A 19569-nucleotide genomic window follows, 5' to 3' on the forward strand; every position below is an offset into this window, starting at 1 on the left:
CCTGTTACGAACTGTTCTTAATGTGCACTTCACTCCAGCTGCCATTTACCATTCCTTTTGTAGGTCACTTGATGTCATCCTGCGGTTGCTGAGTGACCTTCGAATAAGATAACGGTCATCCCGGTCAATGGAGAGTCGTTTTCACTCTCTGCCAGTCTGTAGCTTTGTTGTCCCCAATGTCTGCTGCTTGACTTGTCGTAATGGACTGCCATCTTAGAAATTTTAAGGACAGAGGCAACATGACGCTCACTGTATCCTTCTGCTGGTAAAGCCAGAATTGAGCCGCCCTTTTCCTCACTCAAGACTTTTCTTTTCAACTCCTTTGGCATGGTTAAAAGTTATTTTTTTCAATCCTATTAATTTTGGGATATTACTAGCACTTGTTTTGCCATCCAGCTTCTCCTATTGCAAGAGGATTGTGAACAGCACAGCAGAGTTTTTATAGTTTCCTTCGTCAAATAAGATGTGGTTCAGGTGATCACCTAATCATAAGCACATTATGTAGAATGAGGTGTACTCTGGCTGGAATTCAACTGCTGATTTTTATAAAACTGTGCAGTGGTCTCTTAATTTTTGCCAGAGCTGTATATATACATATATATATATATATATATATGTATATATACAGCTCTGGCAAAAATTAAGAGACCACTGCATATGCATATGTGTGATTATATATATATATATATATATATATATATATATATATATATATATATATATATATATATATAATTTTATGATGACTTTGTGAGTTGTGGGACTGACGAGGTAACAAACTTTACTATTCTCCAACAGGTAGTTCCATTGCTGCATACTCTGTCAGCACCCTGTGTGCTCACACTGCAGGGCCAGACGCAAAACAGTTGGCCACTGTACAGGATTCTGACTGGGAGGCACAAAGGAATATTTCTGCGGGGTTCATTCCCATAATAACTTCTTCCAGGTATAGTGTGTGTGTGTATTGATCTAGCTGAGCTGATTGTGTTTGAGATGAGCTACAGTGGGGAAAAGAAGTATTTGATACACTGCCGATTTCACAAGTTTTCCCACTCACAAAGAATGGAGAGGTCTGTAATTTTTATCATAGGTACACTTCAACTGTGAGAGACAGAATCTAAAAAAATGCAGAAAATCACATAGTATTTTTTTTTACATACTCAGTTTGAGTTTTATTGCATGAAATAAGTATTTGATACAATAGAAAAACAGATCTCAATACTTGGTACAGAAACCTTTGTTTGCAATTACAGAGGTCAGACATTTCCTGTAGTCCTTGACCATGTTTGCACACCCTGCAGCAGGGATGTTGACCCACTCCTCCAACAGATCTTATCCAGATCTTTCAGGTTTTGGGGCTGTTACTGGGCAACATTGCGTTTCAGCTCCCTCCAAAGATTTTCTATTAGGTTCAGGTCTGGAGACTGGCTAGGCCACTCCAAGGACCTTGAAATGCTTCTTACTGAGCCACTCCTTAGTTGCCCTGGATGTGTGTTTCGGGTCATTGTTATACTAGAAGACCCAGCCACGACCCATCTTCAATGCTCTTACTGAGGAAAGGATATTGTTGGGCAAAATATCTCAATACATGACCCCATCCATCCTCCCTTCAATATGGCGCAGTCGTCCTGAACCCTTTGCAGAAAAACACCCCCCAATGTTTGATGTTTCCCTCACCATGCTTCTCGGTTGGGACGGTGTTCTTGGGATTGTACTCATCTTTCTTCTTTCTCCAAACATGGCGAGTGGACTTGATACCAAAAAGTTCTATTTTGGTCTCATATGACCACATAACATTCTCCCTTGTCTCCTTTGGATCATTCAGATGGTCATTGGTGACCTTCAAACGGGCCTGGACATGTGCTGTCGTGAGCAGGGAGACCTTGCGTGTCTTGCAGGATTGTAATCCATGACAGCGTAATGTTTGAGACTGTGGTCCCAGCTCTCTTCAGGTCATTGACCAGGTCCTCCCATGTAGTTCTGGGCTGATTCCTGACCTTTCCCAGAATCAGCCATACCCCAAAAGGCGACATCTTGCATGGAGCCCCAGACTGAGGAAGATTGACAGTCATCTTGTGTTTCTTCCAACTTCTAATACTTGTGACAAATGTTGTCTTTTCACTAAGGTGCTTGCTTATTGTCCTTTAGCCCATCCCAGCCTTGTGCAGGTCTTCAATTTTGTCCTTGGTGTCCTTAGACATTGCGTTGATCTTGGCCATGGTGGAGAGGTTGGAGTGTGACTGAGTGTGGACAGAAGAAGCAGAAGGCTAGCACTTGACTTCTATGGAGGTGACGGTGCTAGTGAGCGAAGTCTGTGGTCCCACCAATAGTAAAATATATAATCACTGCACTCGTACAAGAGAAGATTTGCTTCAAGAGGATAATTTATTGGTGAGAAGTGAGGCAACAGGAAAAAAAATATATATTTCGGCCAATCAATGGCCTTGATCACAATGTCGCCTTTCGTAGGTTCTTTTCTAGAATTTGAACATGTAGTAATGTTGCGGTAGATAAATATGAGGGTGTGTACATAAAATCCACACTGAGGGAAAAAAAATTTTGCACTGGGGTCCAAAAGATGCCAAGGTTGGTATGTATACAGTGTACACCGATAGACAATTAGATTGGTATTTGGTTTTGAAAAAAAAGGACACATCCGTGTTGAAATGGAGTTACTGTACTGGCTGGCGTTGGTAATGCAGTAGAAATGCTTGACATATGTATGTCCAGGCAAGGAGGGGCAATCAAATCAGCCTTGCTGTAAAAAGAGTTTATGGCGAGAGGAGGGTTTGGAAACAACTGGTCCGTTGGTGGCACAGCTGTGTCTGCAGATCAGGCAGTTTCCCTGGAGTTGCTGCAGGAGCCAGCGTTGGTGGCTAAGTGGGAGATGCTGACACTTCCGTGTCTGAGCAGAGGGAGCTACAGTGGGGAAAATAAGTAATTGATACACTGCCGATTTTGCAAGTTTTCTCACTCACAAAGAATGGAGAGGTCTGTAATTTTTATCATAGGTACACTTCACCTGTGAGAGACAGAATCTAAAAAAAAAGCAGAAAATCACATTGTATGATTTTTACATACTCAGTTTGAATTTTATTGCATGAAATAAGTATTTGATACAATAGAAAAACAGATCTCAATATTTGGTACAGAAACATTTGTTTGCAATTACAGAGGTCAGATGTTTCCTGTAGTCCTTGACCATGTTTGCACACCCTGCAGCAGGGATGTTGACCCACTCCTCCATACAGATCTTAGCCATGGTGGAGAGTTTGGACTGTGACTGAGGGTACCGTTACACCTAGCGATGCACCAGCGATCCCGACCAGCGATATGACGCTGTCAGGATCGCTGGTACATCGCTAAGTGGTCGCTAGTGAGCTGCCACTCAGGCAGATCTCACCAGCGACATAGCTGGGGACGGGGGTCGCTACTTACCTGTCAGACGCGGTGACCCTGCGTCCTCCCGTCCGGCTCCACGCGTCGCTCGTCGGCGCCACAGGAAGCGCAGCAGGAAGTGACCGACGAGGAATGGTCCAGGAGCTTCTCGCGCGATCAGCGATAACCAGCGGGGGAGCCGGTCGGAGGTAAGTATCACATGCAGCGATATCGCTAGCAATATCGCTATAACGTCACAAAATCGGTGACTTTACAGCGATATTGCTAGCGATATCGCAGTGTGTAACGGGGGCTTGAGTCTGTGGACAGATGTCTTTTATACAGGTAACAAGTTTAAACAGGTGCAATTAGTACAGGTAATGAGTGCAGAGAAGGAGGCTTCTTAAAGAAAAACTAATAGGTCTGTCACAGCGAGAATTTTTGCTGGATGGTAGGTGATCCAACACTTATTTTATGTAATAAAATGCAATTTACCGTATTTTTCGGACTATAAGACGCACCGGACCAGAAGACGCACCTAGGTTTTAGAGGAGTAAATTAGGAAAAAAAATTGAAGCAAAAAATGTGGTCAATTCTGTACTTAATTTCCCCTCTTAGTATATATGGTCCCCTCATCCCCATCCTGATACACATGGCCCCCTCATCCCTACCCTGGAAAGCATTGCCCCACTCATCCCTACCCTGGTATTAAAAATGACTCAAGGAATAAGTGCAATGCTAAAATGACAATATAGTACAACAATTGCACACATGGAATATAAAAGAGACAACTCAGGATAATAAGATAAGAACAGCGAAACACCGAAAAAATGTGCAAAATTTATTTGATAATTATTATACATATAAATGGATAAAAAAAAAATATATATATATATATATATATATATATATATATATATATATGTATATAACAGAAAGAGGGCCAATGCCATGGATAAGGCACTACCGGGGACCAAAATTTACAATAAAATGCAAATGCATATGCAAGGGTACATTAAATAAATAAATCAATACATGTGACTGTGCTATAATGTACAAAACGACCAAGCTAGTACTATAAAGTGCTTGATGCAAAAAAACAGTGCAGCAATAAAATAATATGTGATAAATAAGAGAGCAACCTATAGCTCAACTCAACACAATAGAGGTGACACAAAGTGAAAAAAAGTGCCAAAGATGAACTGTGAATAAATGAACAATCTATATTAAGTGCTGTACCTCTATGCTGCAATGGTCCCCGGGATGTGCCAGCCCCGACGTGCGTTTCGGCGTACCTTTGTCCCCTAATATTCCACATCATCGCGTCAGCCTGGGGTCAGAACCAGAGCGCTGAGTGGATTTGCCATGACTTCCATACCAATGATCCCTTTTATAGAAGCTTGGGGTGAGAATCAGATCACTGAGGGATTTACCCTAACTTCCTTACCGGAGATCCCTTTAAGAATGCCTGGGATCACAACCAGAGCGCTTGATGGATTTGCCCTGACTTGCATACCAATGATCCCTTTAATACAACCCTGGGGTCAGAATCAGAGCGCTGAGGGATTTGCTCTAACTTCCGTACAGGAGATCACTTTAAGAGAGCCTGGGGTCAGTACCAGAGCATTTGAAGGCAATTGCCCTGACTTCCATACCGGGGATCCCTTTAAGAGAGGCATGTGGTCAGTACCAAAGTGCAGAGTGGATTTGCCCTCACTTCCATACCGGGGATCCCTTTAAGAGGGGCCTTAGGTCAGAACCAGAGGACTGAGTGGATTTGCCCTAACTTCCATACCGGAGATCCCTTTAAGAAAGCCTGGGATCAGAACGAGAGCGCTGGATGGATTAACCCTGACTTGCATACCGGAGATCCCTTTAAGAAAGGCCTGGGGTCAGTACCAAAACGCTGAGTGGAATTGCCCTAACTTGCATACCAATGATCTCTTTAAGAGACCCTGGGGTCAGAACCACAGAGCTGAGTGGAACAGTCCTAACTTCCATACCGGGGATCCCTTTAAGAGAGGCCTGGGGTCAAAACCAAAGCGCTTTGCCCTAACTTCCATACCGGAGATCCCTTTTAGAAAGCCTGGGATCAGAACCAGAGCGCTGGATGGATTTGCCCTGACTTCCATATCGGAGATCCCTTTAAGAGGGAAGATGTGCCTGTGGGATGGAGGATGTGTGATGGGGATATGGGCACGGAAGGAGGGGGGATTCATTTCTGTCATGTACTCTGTGCTCCTTTCTGGGGGGCAGACAATGGCTGGGAGCATATGTTCCCGGGGATGCTAGAATTCTCCCACCATGTCAGTGTCTGCTGAGGTGTTGTCAAGTGGGAAAACTTGCTCATAGCAACCAATCACAGCTCAGCTTATTTTAACCAGCTCTGGTGAAATGAGAGATGCTTAGTGATTGGTTGCAAGGAAAACTGTTGCTCATAGCAACCAACCACAGCTCAGCCTCTTTTGAACAGCTCTGCTGAAATGAAAGATGCTTCGTGATTGGTTGGTGATATTCACACACACACTCACACACACACACATACATACATACATACATACATACATACATACATACATACATACAGTTTTATATAGAGAGATTTTCAAATCTGTCTAGTTTTTTGACATATTACCTCACCAAAGGTGTCCTTTATGCTATTTACTTTCCGTTTCCATTGGAATTGTCCTTCAGTAGATCCCGGGTGAATTGTCAAGCATGCACAGTTGCTATTCTGTGTCTGCGCGCTCCTTCATCCTGTTTATCTTTCCTGGTGTTAAAATGTATTTATTATTTATTATTTCAAATAACAATTACAAACAGGTTGTTGATTACAATGATGTCTGTGCCCCGAGATGCTCCTTTTGAGAGAGTACAGCAGATATAGTGGAAGAGATGTAGCAATTCAGAAGCACACAGGAGAGCAGGAGTGGGCCTGCAGCACTGAGGAGAAGCAGGGTACTGCTGAGAAAAGTACCTTTAGCAAATAAGAATAGGATGCTCAATCAGCTCTTTGAAGTACATGAAAAGGGACACAAAGGTACAATGGGGGAAATAAGTATTTGATCCCTTGCTGATTTTTTAAGTTTGCCCACTGGCATTGATTCCATGGTGCTGCACATGACTAGGGGTTACATACAAATTACAGATATCACTTACAGTAAACAAACTAACAATCACAGACTAATACAGAGGAGAGAAGACCCTGCCCTTGCGGTCTTAGATTCTACAGGATAGTGGGGAAGGAGACAGTAGGTTGGGGGGTTGCAACAGCTCTTGTGTTATTGAGGCTGCAGTGGTGAGGAGGCAGCGGGGTCATTGTAGGCTTTCCTGAAGAGGTGGGTTTTCAGGTTCCATGTGAAGGGGATGCGCATTTTAGTAGATTAAGGGTTGAGTAAAGGACAGATTCTGGAAATTGAGCTGAAGGCGGAAAGAGCTTGGATGTGCGGTTTGAAGGACAGGGCAGAGTCAAGGGTTTCTCCGAGGCAGCGGACTTCTGGTATGGGGACAAGCGTGATGTCGTTAATTGTGAAAGATATTTCAGGTAAGGAATATCTGTGAGATAGAGGAAAGATGATGAGTTCAGATTTGTCCACATTGAGTTTGAGGAAGCGAGAGGAGAAGGAGGTTATGGCTGATAGACACTCTGGGATTCTGGACAGAGAGGTGATCTCTGGGCCAGAGAAGTAGATCTGAGTTTCATCAGCATTAAGGTGGTACTGGAATCTATGGGATAGACATGAACAGTCTATAATTTTAAGTGTAGGTTAATTTTAAAATTGAGAGATAGAATAGCAAAAATAAATTCCAGAAAATCGCATTGTATAAATTATATACATTTATTTGCATTTTGCAGTGAGAAATAAGTATTTGATCCCCTACCAACCATTAAGAGTTCTGGCTCCTACAGACCAGTTAGATGCTCCTAATCAATTCATTACCTGGATTAAAGACAGTTGTCTTACATAGTCACCATTATAAAAGACTCCTGTTCACAGACTCAATCAGTCAGACGCTAACCTCTACAACATAGGCAAGACCAAAGAGCTTTCTAAGGATGTCAGGGACAAAATCATAGACCTGCACAAAGCTGGAATGGGCTACAAAACCATAAGTAAGATGCTTGGCGAGAAGGAGACAAGTGTTGGGGCAATAGTAAGAAAATGGAAGAAATACAAAATGACTGTCAATGCACATCGATCTGGGGCACCATGCAAAATCTCACCTCGTAGGGTATCCTTGATCATGAGGAAGGTGAGAGATCAGTCTAGAACTATATGAAGGGAACTTGTTAATGATCTCAAGGCAGCTGGGACTACAGTCGCCAAGAAAACCATTGGTAACACAGTCGCCAAGAAAACCATTGGTAACACATTACGCCGTAAAGGTTTAAAATCCTGCAGTGCCAGCAAGGTTCCCCTGCTCAAGAAGGCACATGTATAGGCCCATCTGAACTTTGCTAATGAACACCTGGATGATTCTGTGGGTGATTGAGAGAAGGTGGTGTGGTCAGATGAGACAAAAATTGAGCTCTTTGGCATTAACTCAAATCACCGTGTTTAGAGGGAGAGAAATTCTGCCTATGACCCAAGGAACACCGTCCCCACTGTCTATCATGGAGGTGGAAACATTATGTTTTGTGGGTGTTTCTCTGCTAAGTGCACAGGACTACTTCACAGCATCAATGGGAGAAAGGATGGAGCCATGTACCGTAAAATCATGAGTGACAATCTCCTTCCCTCCATTAAAAATGAGTCATGGCTAGGTCTTCCAGCAAGATAATGACCCAAAACATACAGCCAAGGCAACAAAGGAGAGGCTCAAAAAGAAGCACATGAAGGTCATGGAGTGGCCTAGCCAGTCTCCGGACCTTAATCCCGTAGAAAACTTATGGAGGGAGTTGAAGCTCCGAGTTGCCAAGGGACAGCCTCAAAATCATAATGATTTAGAGATGATCTGCAAAGTGGACCAAAATTTCTCCTGACATGTGCGCAAACCTCATCATCCACTACAAAAAATGTCTGACTGCTGTGCTTGCCAACAAGGGTTTTGCCAACAAGGGTTTTGCCACCAAGTATTAAGTCTTGTTTGCCAGAGGGATCAAATACTTATTTCTCACTGCAAAATGCAAATTTATGCAATGTGATTTTCTGGATTGTATTTTTGATATTCTATCTCTCAATTTTAAAATTAACCTAGCCTTAAAATTATAGACTGTTCATGTCTTTGTCAGTGGGCAAACTTACAAAATCAGCAAGGGATCAGATACTTATTTCCACAACTGTACAAGCAGGAAATGCTATGTTAAGCTCAGTCTGTACAGTGTAGTAACAATTAGTATGCACTTACTGTGCTTTGTGAAAAATTATGGTATTTTGGGAATAAACATTTAAACACCTCTAAATCTCTCTTTAGGACTGTCGTGAGTTATGCAGGTTCAAATTTGCTTACAGGCTCTCTTTAATGACACAGAACTAAATTTTTTTTTTTTTGGGGGGGGGGGAGGATAAGTTGCAGGATTTTTTTTCTAGAATATATTAGAATATTAGTGGAAACGTACTTTACCTGCAGCACTTAAAGAATGGTCAGAGTATCCGATATTGTTCTGCAGCATCCAATAGCATGGCTATTTTTATGGTCGTCTGCATTTTGTCTTTGTGCTAATGGAAGAACAAAATATATGTGTGTAATGCACAGTGAAACTAGTATTTCTACATATTGATAACCTTTCCTTTGGAAAGCAACAGACGAACAACAAAAGTAAAGTATACCAGAAACAAAGGGATCACCTATGAATAATTCATATTTATTGAAAACCAAGCCAACAATATATTAAAACAATTAAAATAGACAATAGACTGTATGCATCTTACTAGACAAGCCCACAATAGAGCTAAAGACAAAGGGTCAAGAAGGCCGTATGGAAATACCTGTGTGATGGGGGGAACCCCACGCATATCTACACAAAAGATGTGGCCTCCTCCTGGCAAAGTGACTCCATCATGATTCTGTCAGTGCAATGTTTTGGAAAGTAGGATTCAGAGGAGGAGGAGGATCAGCTGTGAATGTTCTAAATGTACAGGGGGGCCATTTATATGGATACACCTAAATAAAATGGGAATAGTTGGTGATATCAACTTCCTGTTTGTGGCACATTAGTATATGGGAGGGGGGAAACTTTTCAAGATGGGTGGTGACCATGGCGGCCAGTTTGAAGTCAGCCATTTTGGATGTATCCGATGTATCCATATAAATGGCCCACCCTGTAGAAGCACACACTTTTAACATCTATTTTATGGCGATGCAACAGAAAACCATGCATAATAGTGAGACCGAAATCGTTTATTAAACAGCAACAAACAAACAGACACATTGGTTATGTACCAAATATAATGTATACAGGTTCATTATGGTAAAACAACAAGCTTGCATAATGAGCTATTTGTACAGACTTCAATCCCACAGATCCTCACTCCCTTGCAAGTCCTATGGACAATTAAGGGGTAATTAAAAAGAAAAGAAAAGAAGGGTTCATTGTTCGTTATTCTATATGTTTGGCTATTCATAGCTCAAAGTGATACATTACATTCAACATATTTTCATCAGTGTTTTTGATCATTGTTTCATCAAAGTTTGGCGAGAGTGTCAGCTTTTACCATCAGCGGTTATCAAAGTTTCATCTGTTTTTCTCAGATAAAAAAGAAACAAATGATCTAGGTTTCTCCAGCTACTTCTATCAAATGATGAACAATGTACAGCAAACAGGTGACATCCAAGTAGTGCCTGATTTTTATTTTTTTTTCATGGGACCATGGACTTGCATTGGCAAGTTTAATCCGAGACTCGCATCAAAATCGGACAAGTCTCCTTGATTTTGTGCGTACAACTAAAGTCTAAGGAAATATGTGAATAGCCCCATAGACTATAATAGCTACAAATGCAATCTGTGAAAAAAAAAAAAAAAGAGAACTCATGCGAAAAAAACCTGATGTTTCAATGAGCCCCAAGTATTACATAACTACCTCACTATACAGCACTTGTTTCCCTCCACCTCCCCAATCTCAAAGTAGAAACTAGAATGGCTCAGAACCTGATTAGTAGTAAAACAAAAGTTTACATTACCTGTGCTATATAAGGGATCGTACAATTATAGCTAACATACATTGCTGCCAGTTTACCATATGTACTACATTTGTTTTTGCACTTAGTAACTTCTGTACATTTTCTCATTCGATTTTTATTTTTCCCTGGTACTTTTACATTTTAATTTTTGGTGTTTTTTTTTTTTTTTTTTTTGCGTGTGTTTATATTTTAGCTCTGGTACAATCCTCTACCTATTAAATGTGCCTGGGAGATATTACAACAACATTTTGGTTGTGAAATCTGAAGTTTCAGAATTGCTGGATGGTCAAAAGTTTCAAACATTGTGGTCTGTGAATACAACCAACATTTTAAGGTAAAAGCATTTAGTTTTTGGTTAAGCTGTGGCTATTCTTTTTTTTTTTCAAACTTTATTTTAAAAATGTATAAAAATGTTCACAATGTATACATAAGTCAGTATACTTGCAATACAATCTACTGTATATAGTTATGATGTTGGCCTACGTCGTAGCAGTAATGCATAGCATGATATGAATTATTTATACTCAATGCTTTTCCGTTCATAAATAATAAAAGGTGAAGCTTCTAATCATTAACACAAGTCTCACTATCCAAGTTGTACAATTTATTGTGCTTTCTTATGTAGTACCAAAATATTAAACAGCTATTCCCTATGAGTGTGTGTTTTGGGGGTTGATAGAAAACCAGAGTACCTGCAGAAAACCCACACAAATATGAAGAGAACATCCAAACTCTATGCAGATATTAACTTGGAGGACCCCAGTGCTGCAGATCATTAGATCACGTCACTAGGCCACCATGCTGCCCAAAATGCATTATTCAAAGCTCCCACAATGTCGGATTGCACCAAAGTTTCACTTGAAAATCTGATGTGTCGCGCCGGAGTTGTGTGACTGGTGTGCCCTTTATTTACGCATAGCAGAGATGTGCAATTTTTCCGTGCTAAAGCATAAAACTTAAAGGGTTGTTCTCATGATTGCTCTCTCGGGAGTATACCGCTGCCCAGGTTCTCGATTTCCTGCTTGCTGGGGGTTGGTGCACTCTTGCTTGTTGACAGATCAGCCCAGCACCATTGTTGCACCTCTGGCCTAAACTGTGCGCTCTATGACATTGTTATATTATTCATGTTTACCTCTGCAGCTTCAGAGGAATACGATAGCATGGATACTGTTCGGGATTGAAAGCTAACTGTACACTCCACTGATCCCGGCCGGCTTCAGAGCAGTGCTTAAAAAAATCTGTTGTGAAGAGCTTGTAAGCACTGCACATGGTCGCCTTCTACTGCTAATGAGCAGTAAAAAAAACCAAAGTAATAATGGCTTACGAGGACTAATGTAAAATGCTGACCAAATACTGATAGTTTGAACGTGGCGTTACTGGGCTGCCTGCTGAAGTGTTGGTAGAATCACTGCCGAGATCTACTGGTTCTCTGAATGCTGAGCTCTGTATAACCCCACTCACATCACTGATTGGCTTCTTTCTGTGTACACTGTGCATAGGCAGAAAGCTACCAATCATTGATTAGCGGCTTATACAGAGATTATGAATATGGAGGACTGCATGGCAGCAGGTTTACTAGTTCTCTAGTGATAATCTAGTGCTGATAAAACGATGATCTTATCACAACTACAGCAAGCAGCCCATTAATTGACACATGGTTGAAATTAGAATATGTGGCAAAAACCTAACAATAGAATCGCATTATCAACAGGTAATTCAAAGAAACTGCGGCACCATTCAACCAAGGCACAAGGTCATTTCTTTCCCTTCTGTGAGCATTTGCGGTAACTACAAGGAATTTTGGTGGTGCTTAGCTTATGTTACAACACAGCTGTCGGGGGACCCGGGAGCAGGGGAACCTCTCCTGGCCCTAACACTAGGGGGCGCCCTTGCTTGCCCTGCTTCAGATGATGAAGATACCGGGACCACCACCCTTGTCTTATCTCCTAAGATAGTCCTCCGTCTGTTCTCTTCCCCCAACCAGGGAAGAGGGGGCGTTACTGTGCACCTACCCGACAATTAAGGCAACACTGACAAGGGTTAACAGAAAACTCCAGACATACAAATCATTTAAACTTTTGGCATTGGAGAGAGTGGTACATGTGTGCCAAGTTTTAATAATGTGAATAAAACTTTGGGCTTTTATACAGAACCAGTGAGTGCCACCATTTTCTTCTTTTTTCTGTTGTATATGGATTATCCTTGCATGAGCACACGGTTTCTGCAGCTTGGCGATCCGTTCCACATTCAGCAGATATATCATCACTTTTTTCCATGATGACTTTTTTCCTTCTGATTATCATATATCTGTGCACACAGTGATGCCACATACAGAACTATTGTAATCTGTTTAGTCTTTTATTTTTCTAGTAAACCAGCCCTGGGCTTTTTCAAGAGAGATGTCTTCTCTATAATGATGGAGCTGGAAATTGGAATGAACAAAAAGAAGGTTAGTTATTTTACAGATTGTAAATGGTTAAGAATTTGTTTCTGTCCTCTGGATTGCTGGTTATCATGCTATATGTTTTTAGAATACACTGTGCACAATTATTAGGAAATTTGTATTTATGTTGATTTTCTCATCTCAGTTGTTTATTCTCACTTTAAGGACGGTTTCACACATGCGAAGAATATGGCCGAGCCTCGCGTGTTAATACCTGGCACTCGGATAGGAGCGTGCGGCCACATAGCAATACATGGAGCCGCACGCTCCGCTCCGAGTACCGGGTATTAACACGCGAGGCTCGGCCGTATTCCTCGCCCGTGTGATCCCGGCCTTAAAGTCAGAATAAAAACCAAACAATTCAAAATGCTCATCCATAGCTTTGTCAGGAGGCATATCCGATACAATGAGACTAGGGAATTCTGAGCACTCTCTTATTTATATCTGTTTTTCCTGCATACTAAGTGCATATTACTAAGTGTGTATTTTTTAAAAATACTCGTTTTTTGCACTTTGTTACATTTTTCTTTGTATCAATGAAGATGTTTATTTTATGAGACTTTACTGCGTGAATTTTTCCTATGTTGGTAATATGTTTATCTAATAGTGCGTCTCTATGGCATATTGATTTCCCTTGATTTTTTGGTCATACTTGTGCGGGTTTTCATCACTGTTCATAGAGATGTAGTGTTTTCCTTCGCTGTAAATCTCCCGTTTTAGAAAGGTTCTTAGGTCAGGTGATGAAGGGGCCATGTCATTGTTCTTTCATCTTTGACTTCTTTACTGGCAGCCAAGCAGTGGAGATTTCCATGCATGTGATGGAGCATTGTCCGACATTAAAATCATGGCTTTCCTGAAAGATGCAGACTTTTTCCTGTACCTGCTTGAAGAGAGTGTCTTATAAAATCTGGCAGTAGATTTTGGAGTTGATTTTCACTTCATTTTCATCCTGAAAAGGACCAACTAGCTTACCGTATATACTCGTGTATAAGCCGAACCGTGTATAAGCTGACCCCCTTAATTTTGTCACAAAAAACTGGGAAAACGTATTGACTCGCATATAAGCCGAGGGTGCACAGTGAGTGGCCCCAGAAAATGCTGCACAGTGTGTGGCCCCAGATAATGCTGCACAGGGTGTGGCCCCAGATAATGCTGCACAGTGTGTGGCCCCAGATAATGCTGCACAGTGTGTGGCCCCGGATATTGCTGCACAGTGAGTGGCCCCAGATAATTCTGCACAGTGAGTGGCCCCAGAAAATGCTGCACAGTGTGTGGCCCCAGAAAATGCTGCACAGTGTGTGGCCCCGGATATTGCTGCACAGTGAGTGGCCCCAGATAATTCTGCACAGTGAGTGGCCCCAGATAATTCTGCACAGTGAGTGGCCCCAGATAATGCTGCACAGTGAGTGGCCCCAGATAATGCTGCACAGTGTGTGGCCCCATATAATGCTGCACAGTGAGTGGCCCCAGATAATGCTGCACAGTGAGTGGCCCCAGATAATGCTGCACAGTGAGTGGCCCCAGATAATGCTGCACAGTGTGTGGCCCCATATAATGCTGTACAGTGTGTGGCCCCAGATAATGCTGCACAGTGTGTGGCCCCAGATAATGCTGCACAGTGAGTGGCCCCAGATAATGCTGCACAGTGAGTGGCCCCAGATAATGCTGCACAGTGTGTGGCCCCATATAATGCTGTACAGTGTGTGGCCCCAGATAATGCTGCACAGTGTGTGGCCCCAGATAATGCTGCACAGTGTGTGGCCCCAGATAATGCTGCACAGTGTGTGGCCCCAGATAATGCTGCACAGTGTGTGGCCCCAGATAATGCTGCACAGTGTGTGGCCCCGGATATTGCTGCACAGTGAGTGGCCCCAGATAATGCTGCACAGTGAGTGGCCCCAGATAATGCTGCACAGCGTGTGGCCCCAGATAATGCTGCACAGTGTGTGGCCCCAGATAATGCTGCACAGTGTGTGGCCCCAGATAATGCTGCACAGTGTGTGGCCCCAGATAATGCTGCACAGTGTGTGGCCCCAGATAATGCTGCACAGTGTGTGGCCCCAGATAATGCTGCACAGTGTGTGGCCCCAGATAATGTTGCACAGTGTGTTGCCCCAGATAATGCTGCACAGTGAGTGGCCCCAGATAATGCTGCACAGTGAGTGGCCCCAGATAATGCTGCACAGTGTGTGGCCCCAGATAATGCTGCACAGGGTGTGGCCCCAGATAATGTTGCACAGTGTGTGGCCCCAGATAATGCTGCACAGTGAGTGGCCCCAGATAATGCTGCACAGTGAGTGGCCCCAGATAATGCTGCACAGTGTGTGGCCCCAGATAATGCTGCACAGTGAGTGGCCCCAGATAATGCTGCACAGTGAGTGGCCCCAGATAATGCTGCACAGTGTGTGGCCCCAGATAATGCTGCACAGTGTGTGGCCCCAGATAATGCTGTACAGTGTGTGGCCCCAGATAATGCTGCACAGTGTGTGGCCCCAGATAATGCTGCACAGTGTGTGGCCCCAGATAATGCTGCACAGTGTGTGGCCTCAGATAATGCTGCAGTGTGTGGCCCCGGATAATGCTGCACAGTGAGTGGCCCCGGATAATGCTGCACAGTGAGTGGCCCCGGATAATGCTGCACAGTGTGTGGCCCCGGATAATGCTGCACAGTGTGTGGCCCCGGATAATGCTGCACAGTGTGTGGCCCCGGATAATGCTGCACAGTGTGTGGCCACGGATAATGCTGCACAGTGTGTGGCCACGGATAATGCTGCACAGTGTGTGGCCACGGATAATGCTGCACAGTGTGTGGCCACGGATAATGCTGCACAGTGAGTGGCCCCGGATAATGCTGCACAGTGAGTGGCCCCGGATAATGCTGCACAGTGAGTGGCCCCAGATAATGCTGCACAGCGTGTGGCCCCGGATAATGCTGCACAGCGTGTGGCCCCGGATAATGCTGCACAGCGTGTGGCCCCGGATAATGCTGCACAGTGTGTGGCCAAAGATGATGCTGCACAGTGAGTGGCCCCAGATAATGCTGCACAGTGTGTGGCCCCAGATTATGCTGCATAGTGTGTGGCCCCGGATAATGCTGCACAGTGTGTGGCCCCGGATAATGCTGCACAGTGTGTGGCCCCGGATAATGTTGCACAGTGTGTGGCCCCAGTTATCTGCACAGTGAGTGGCCCCAGTTATCTGCACAGTGAGTGGCCCCAGTTATCTGCACAGTGTGTGGCCCCAGTTATCTGCACAGTGTGTGGCCCCAGTTATCTGCACAGTGTGTGGCCCCAGTTATGCTGCACAGTGTGTGGCCCCAGTTATGCTGCACAGTGTGTGGCCCCAGTTATGCTGCACATGGGTGTGGCCCCGGTTATCTGCACAGTGAGTGGCCCCGGTTATCTGCACAGTGAGTGGCCCCGGTTATGCTGCACAGTGAGTGGCCCCGGTTATGCTGCACAGTGAGTGGCCCCGGTTATGCTGCACAGTGAGTCGCCCTCTGACTTGAATATCACTGCAGAGGACGCAAGACAGCAGAGCGACCCCCTCCCCCGTTCATACTCACGCGGTCCTGGCGCTTGTCTCTGCAGCGCAGTCCCCCTGCTTGTTCCATGTTCTCAGCGTGCTGCTGTTCTCTTCCTGCTGCTCTCTTCCTGCTTCAGTGGTCACGTGGTACCGCTCATTAAATATGCGCATATTCATGAGTTTAATGAGCGGTACCACGTGACCGCTGAAGCAGGAAGGAAGAGCAGCGCTGAGAATATGGAACAAGGAGGGGGTGAGTATGATTTCTGACAACCCCGCTCCCCCTCCTCCGCCGATCCCCCCCGGTATATGACTCGTGTATAAGCTGAGAGAGGGACTTTCAGCCCAAAAAAATGGGCTGAAAATCTCGGCTTATACATGAGTATATACGGTAACTTTAAAAGGAACCTGCCATCAGAAAAAAACGTTATGAACCTGCAGATATAGGGTTAATCTGCAATATAATAGCGTTATTAACCTGCTCGGCACCGGCTCTTACCCGAACTCTGTGTGGAGGACAGGATCTTTATTCCCCCCACCACAGCATTCCAGTTTCAGTCATGGGGTGGTGCCGGTGTGGGTTCAGTCACCGCTTTGTGAATACAGAGCGGCGGCTGTAACTCTGCACCCCCAGCCCTGATGGACAGCTGGTCCTAGTGCAAAGCCAGGGGCGCAGTTACAGCCACCGCTCTGTATACTCAGAGCACTGACTGAACCAGCACCACCGCAGGGGAAATAAAGTACATTTTCTCCCCGTGTTCGGGTAAGTGTAGGCGCCGGGCAGGTTCATTGAATATCCATTTCTCTTAAGTAGCGGCACACTTGATTGCTGGCAGCAGCGCGCTACTGAAGAGTAATGAATACTCACTACTCTCTGCGCGCACAGTCCCGGCGAGTATTCCGGCAACTTTGCTCTGCTTGTGAGGAGCGCATGACGTCCCTGCCATGCGCTGCTTGCAGTCATAAAGCCGTTGCTGGCATTGGAACAGAACGCTGTGAGGGAGCGCAGGAAGGTAAGTGTAATGGTTTGTTTTTAAAATATTTTCTGATGGGGCAATGCATACAAGGATGGGGGTGGGGCCAATTATAAGGATGGGGCCATGCATACCAGGGCCGGGATTGGGGGACAATCATACCAAGATACTATTAATGAGAAATGAATATTCATTGCCCTCCACGCCCATGGGCGTGGAATGCAGTGAATATTCATTTGTCTTTAGCAGTGTGAACAGGAGTTAGCCACAACTGCCGGCTCCAGCCTTCTGTGACACACTGCTCCGCCGATGCCGCTCCCCCACTTCCCCACTACAGCCAGAGCCGGTACATCTGGACTATAAGACGCACCCCCCCTTTTCCTCCACATTTTTGGAGAAAAAAAATGCATCTTATAGTCCGAAAAATACGGTCAATCTTATTTTATTCACCCATTTTTCCTGAGCAGAACAAACTGGCTAACAATTCTGCACACCTTAATGAAGGATGTTGACATCCTTAAGTCACACCATCTTTCATTACACAAATACACACGACCTGATCCGCTTCATCCAATAAGCATTCACATTCGTACAGCTTGGAGGTGAAAAATATGCATAAAAATAATTATATGGTCAAAACACTCACTTTCCTAATAATTGTGCACACAGTGTACACTTAACTACAATGGGGCATTAGTTATTTCCAGTTTTAACTGTTTTAACTTATTTTTTTCATCCTCCTCCCAGCCATAAAACTATTGATATTGGCTTGAAGTCCTGACCTATTATTATATATTTATTACTAACAGGTAGCTCCCCTTGACTGTATAAATTTGAAAAACCCTTGACTTAATCATGTTTCATGTTGGATGTGTGAAATGTAGTTTTTCTTTTCCATATTTTTGTAAACATATTTTTGTAAACATTTTCTGCTTTTATTTGTTAGTGAATGCTTGTACTCTTATTCGCTGTCTCTTATTTCCACCATATGTCTTTGTGTCCAGGTTGTTATAGTAGACAGTAACAGTGGAGCTTTGCAGTGGGCGTTTGAACTGAATTTGGGAATTGCCAGGCAGAACCCTGCTGTGTTGAATACAGGAGACCGCCGCTCAACATTTCTGTTCTGGGGAGTCAATTATCTGGATTCCAACATCAGTGTACGTATCTGTCCACTACATGACGCTAGTTTACAGCAGCTATGATTTCACTTAAAATATGGCTAATTAATATCAATAAGAATAACGAGAGCCATGCGCCATCTCGTCTAGACACTGCACTACTATGGTATTCCAGCATTTTCAGTCTCATCCTAAATATTGAAGGTGGATTGTAAAGCAGTTGCTTCATCTTTGATTACAATGGTTATCTGGTTCCGGTTGATGGCGTGTCCTTAGAGTAGGCAATGAATGTTAGATGAGTGGGGATTTGAGGGTTCACGTACATGGACCAACCAGCGGCACAATACGACCGTAAAGTCTCACCAATCAGTGGTCATTTAAAATGCTGTTTACACAGGCAGATCAAAGTAAAGGATGTGCAGTGAGCGATCTACACTAGATTGCTCGGTTCATGTAGGTTGCCAGGGTTCTTGGCGGTGCGAGTGTCTCACTTTGTACAAGCAACTAGATTGTTTCTTGGGTGATCGGCAACCTGTTTATGTTGCAAGGTCATCGTGAAACAAGCGTTTTTAACAACACTGGTTCACAAATATCTTGTAGTGTAAATGCCTATTTAGTCTTGCCGATCAACTTTTTAAAGGGGCTGTGACTCTACAACGACCATTATTTTTCGTTTCTTGTTTATCTGTCGTGGTTTTACAGTTTTGTCATATACAAGTGAATAGGACTAAGCTGCAGTACCATGCGTGGCCACTGCTAAATGTGTAGCGATGTGCCCGGTAAACAATGAGAGAGAACCGGGGGCACAGTAGCACTGGAGTCAGAACCCACTTGCTGACAGCAACCAAAATACAGTAGGACGTTTTATCATAATAGGCACCAAACAGCCATCATAAAGGATGGTGATCATTCCATGAACATTTCTGGGGAAAATTATACATTGCAACACTGTTATGTTTTTCAGTATTTATTATTTATAATACTATACCCTTGTGGTCATGTGACATTG

General features: G+C 43.8%; 1 protein-coding gene across 3 annotated transcripts in view; it reads left to right on the forward strand.

Moving 5' to 3' along the window:
• Positions 1-19569, forward strand: part of FAM234A (family with sequence similarity 234 member A) — a 96167-nt gene that overhangs the window by 68200 nt on the left and 8398 nt on the right. For all 3 annotated transcript variants that reach the window (XM_073546647.1, XM_073546645.1, XM_073546646.1), the window contains exons 7-10: positions 799-946; positions 10694-10834; positions 12871-12949; positions 18447-18599. In XM_073546647.1, the coding sequence (XP_073402748.1) occupies positions 799-946; positions 10694-10834; positions 12871-12949; positions 18447-18599 (521 nt within the window). The remainder of the gene's footprint in view (positions 1-798; positions 947-10693; positions 10835-12870; positions 12950-18446; positions 18600-19569) is intronic.

Source organism: Dendrobates tinctorius, unplaced genomic scaffold (genome assembly GCF_039654945.1).
Source record: "Dendrobates tinctorius isolate UK_male_01 unplaced genomic scaffold, ASM3965494v1 ptg000150l, whole genome shotgun sequence".
In the NCBI taxonomy this organism is placed as follows: domain Eukaryota; kingdom Metazoa; phylum Chordata; class Amphibia; order Anura; family Dendrobatidae; genus Dendrobates; species Dendrobates tinctorius.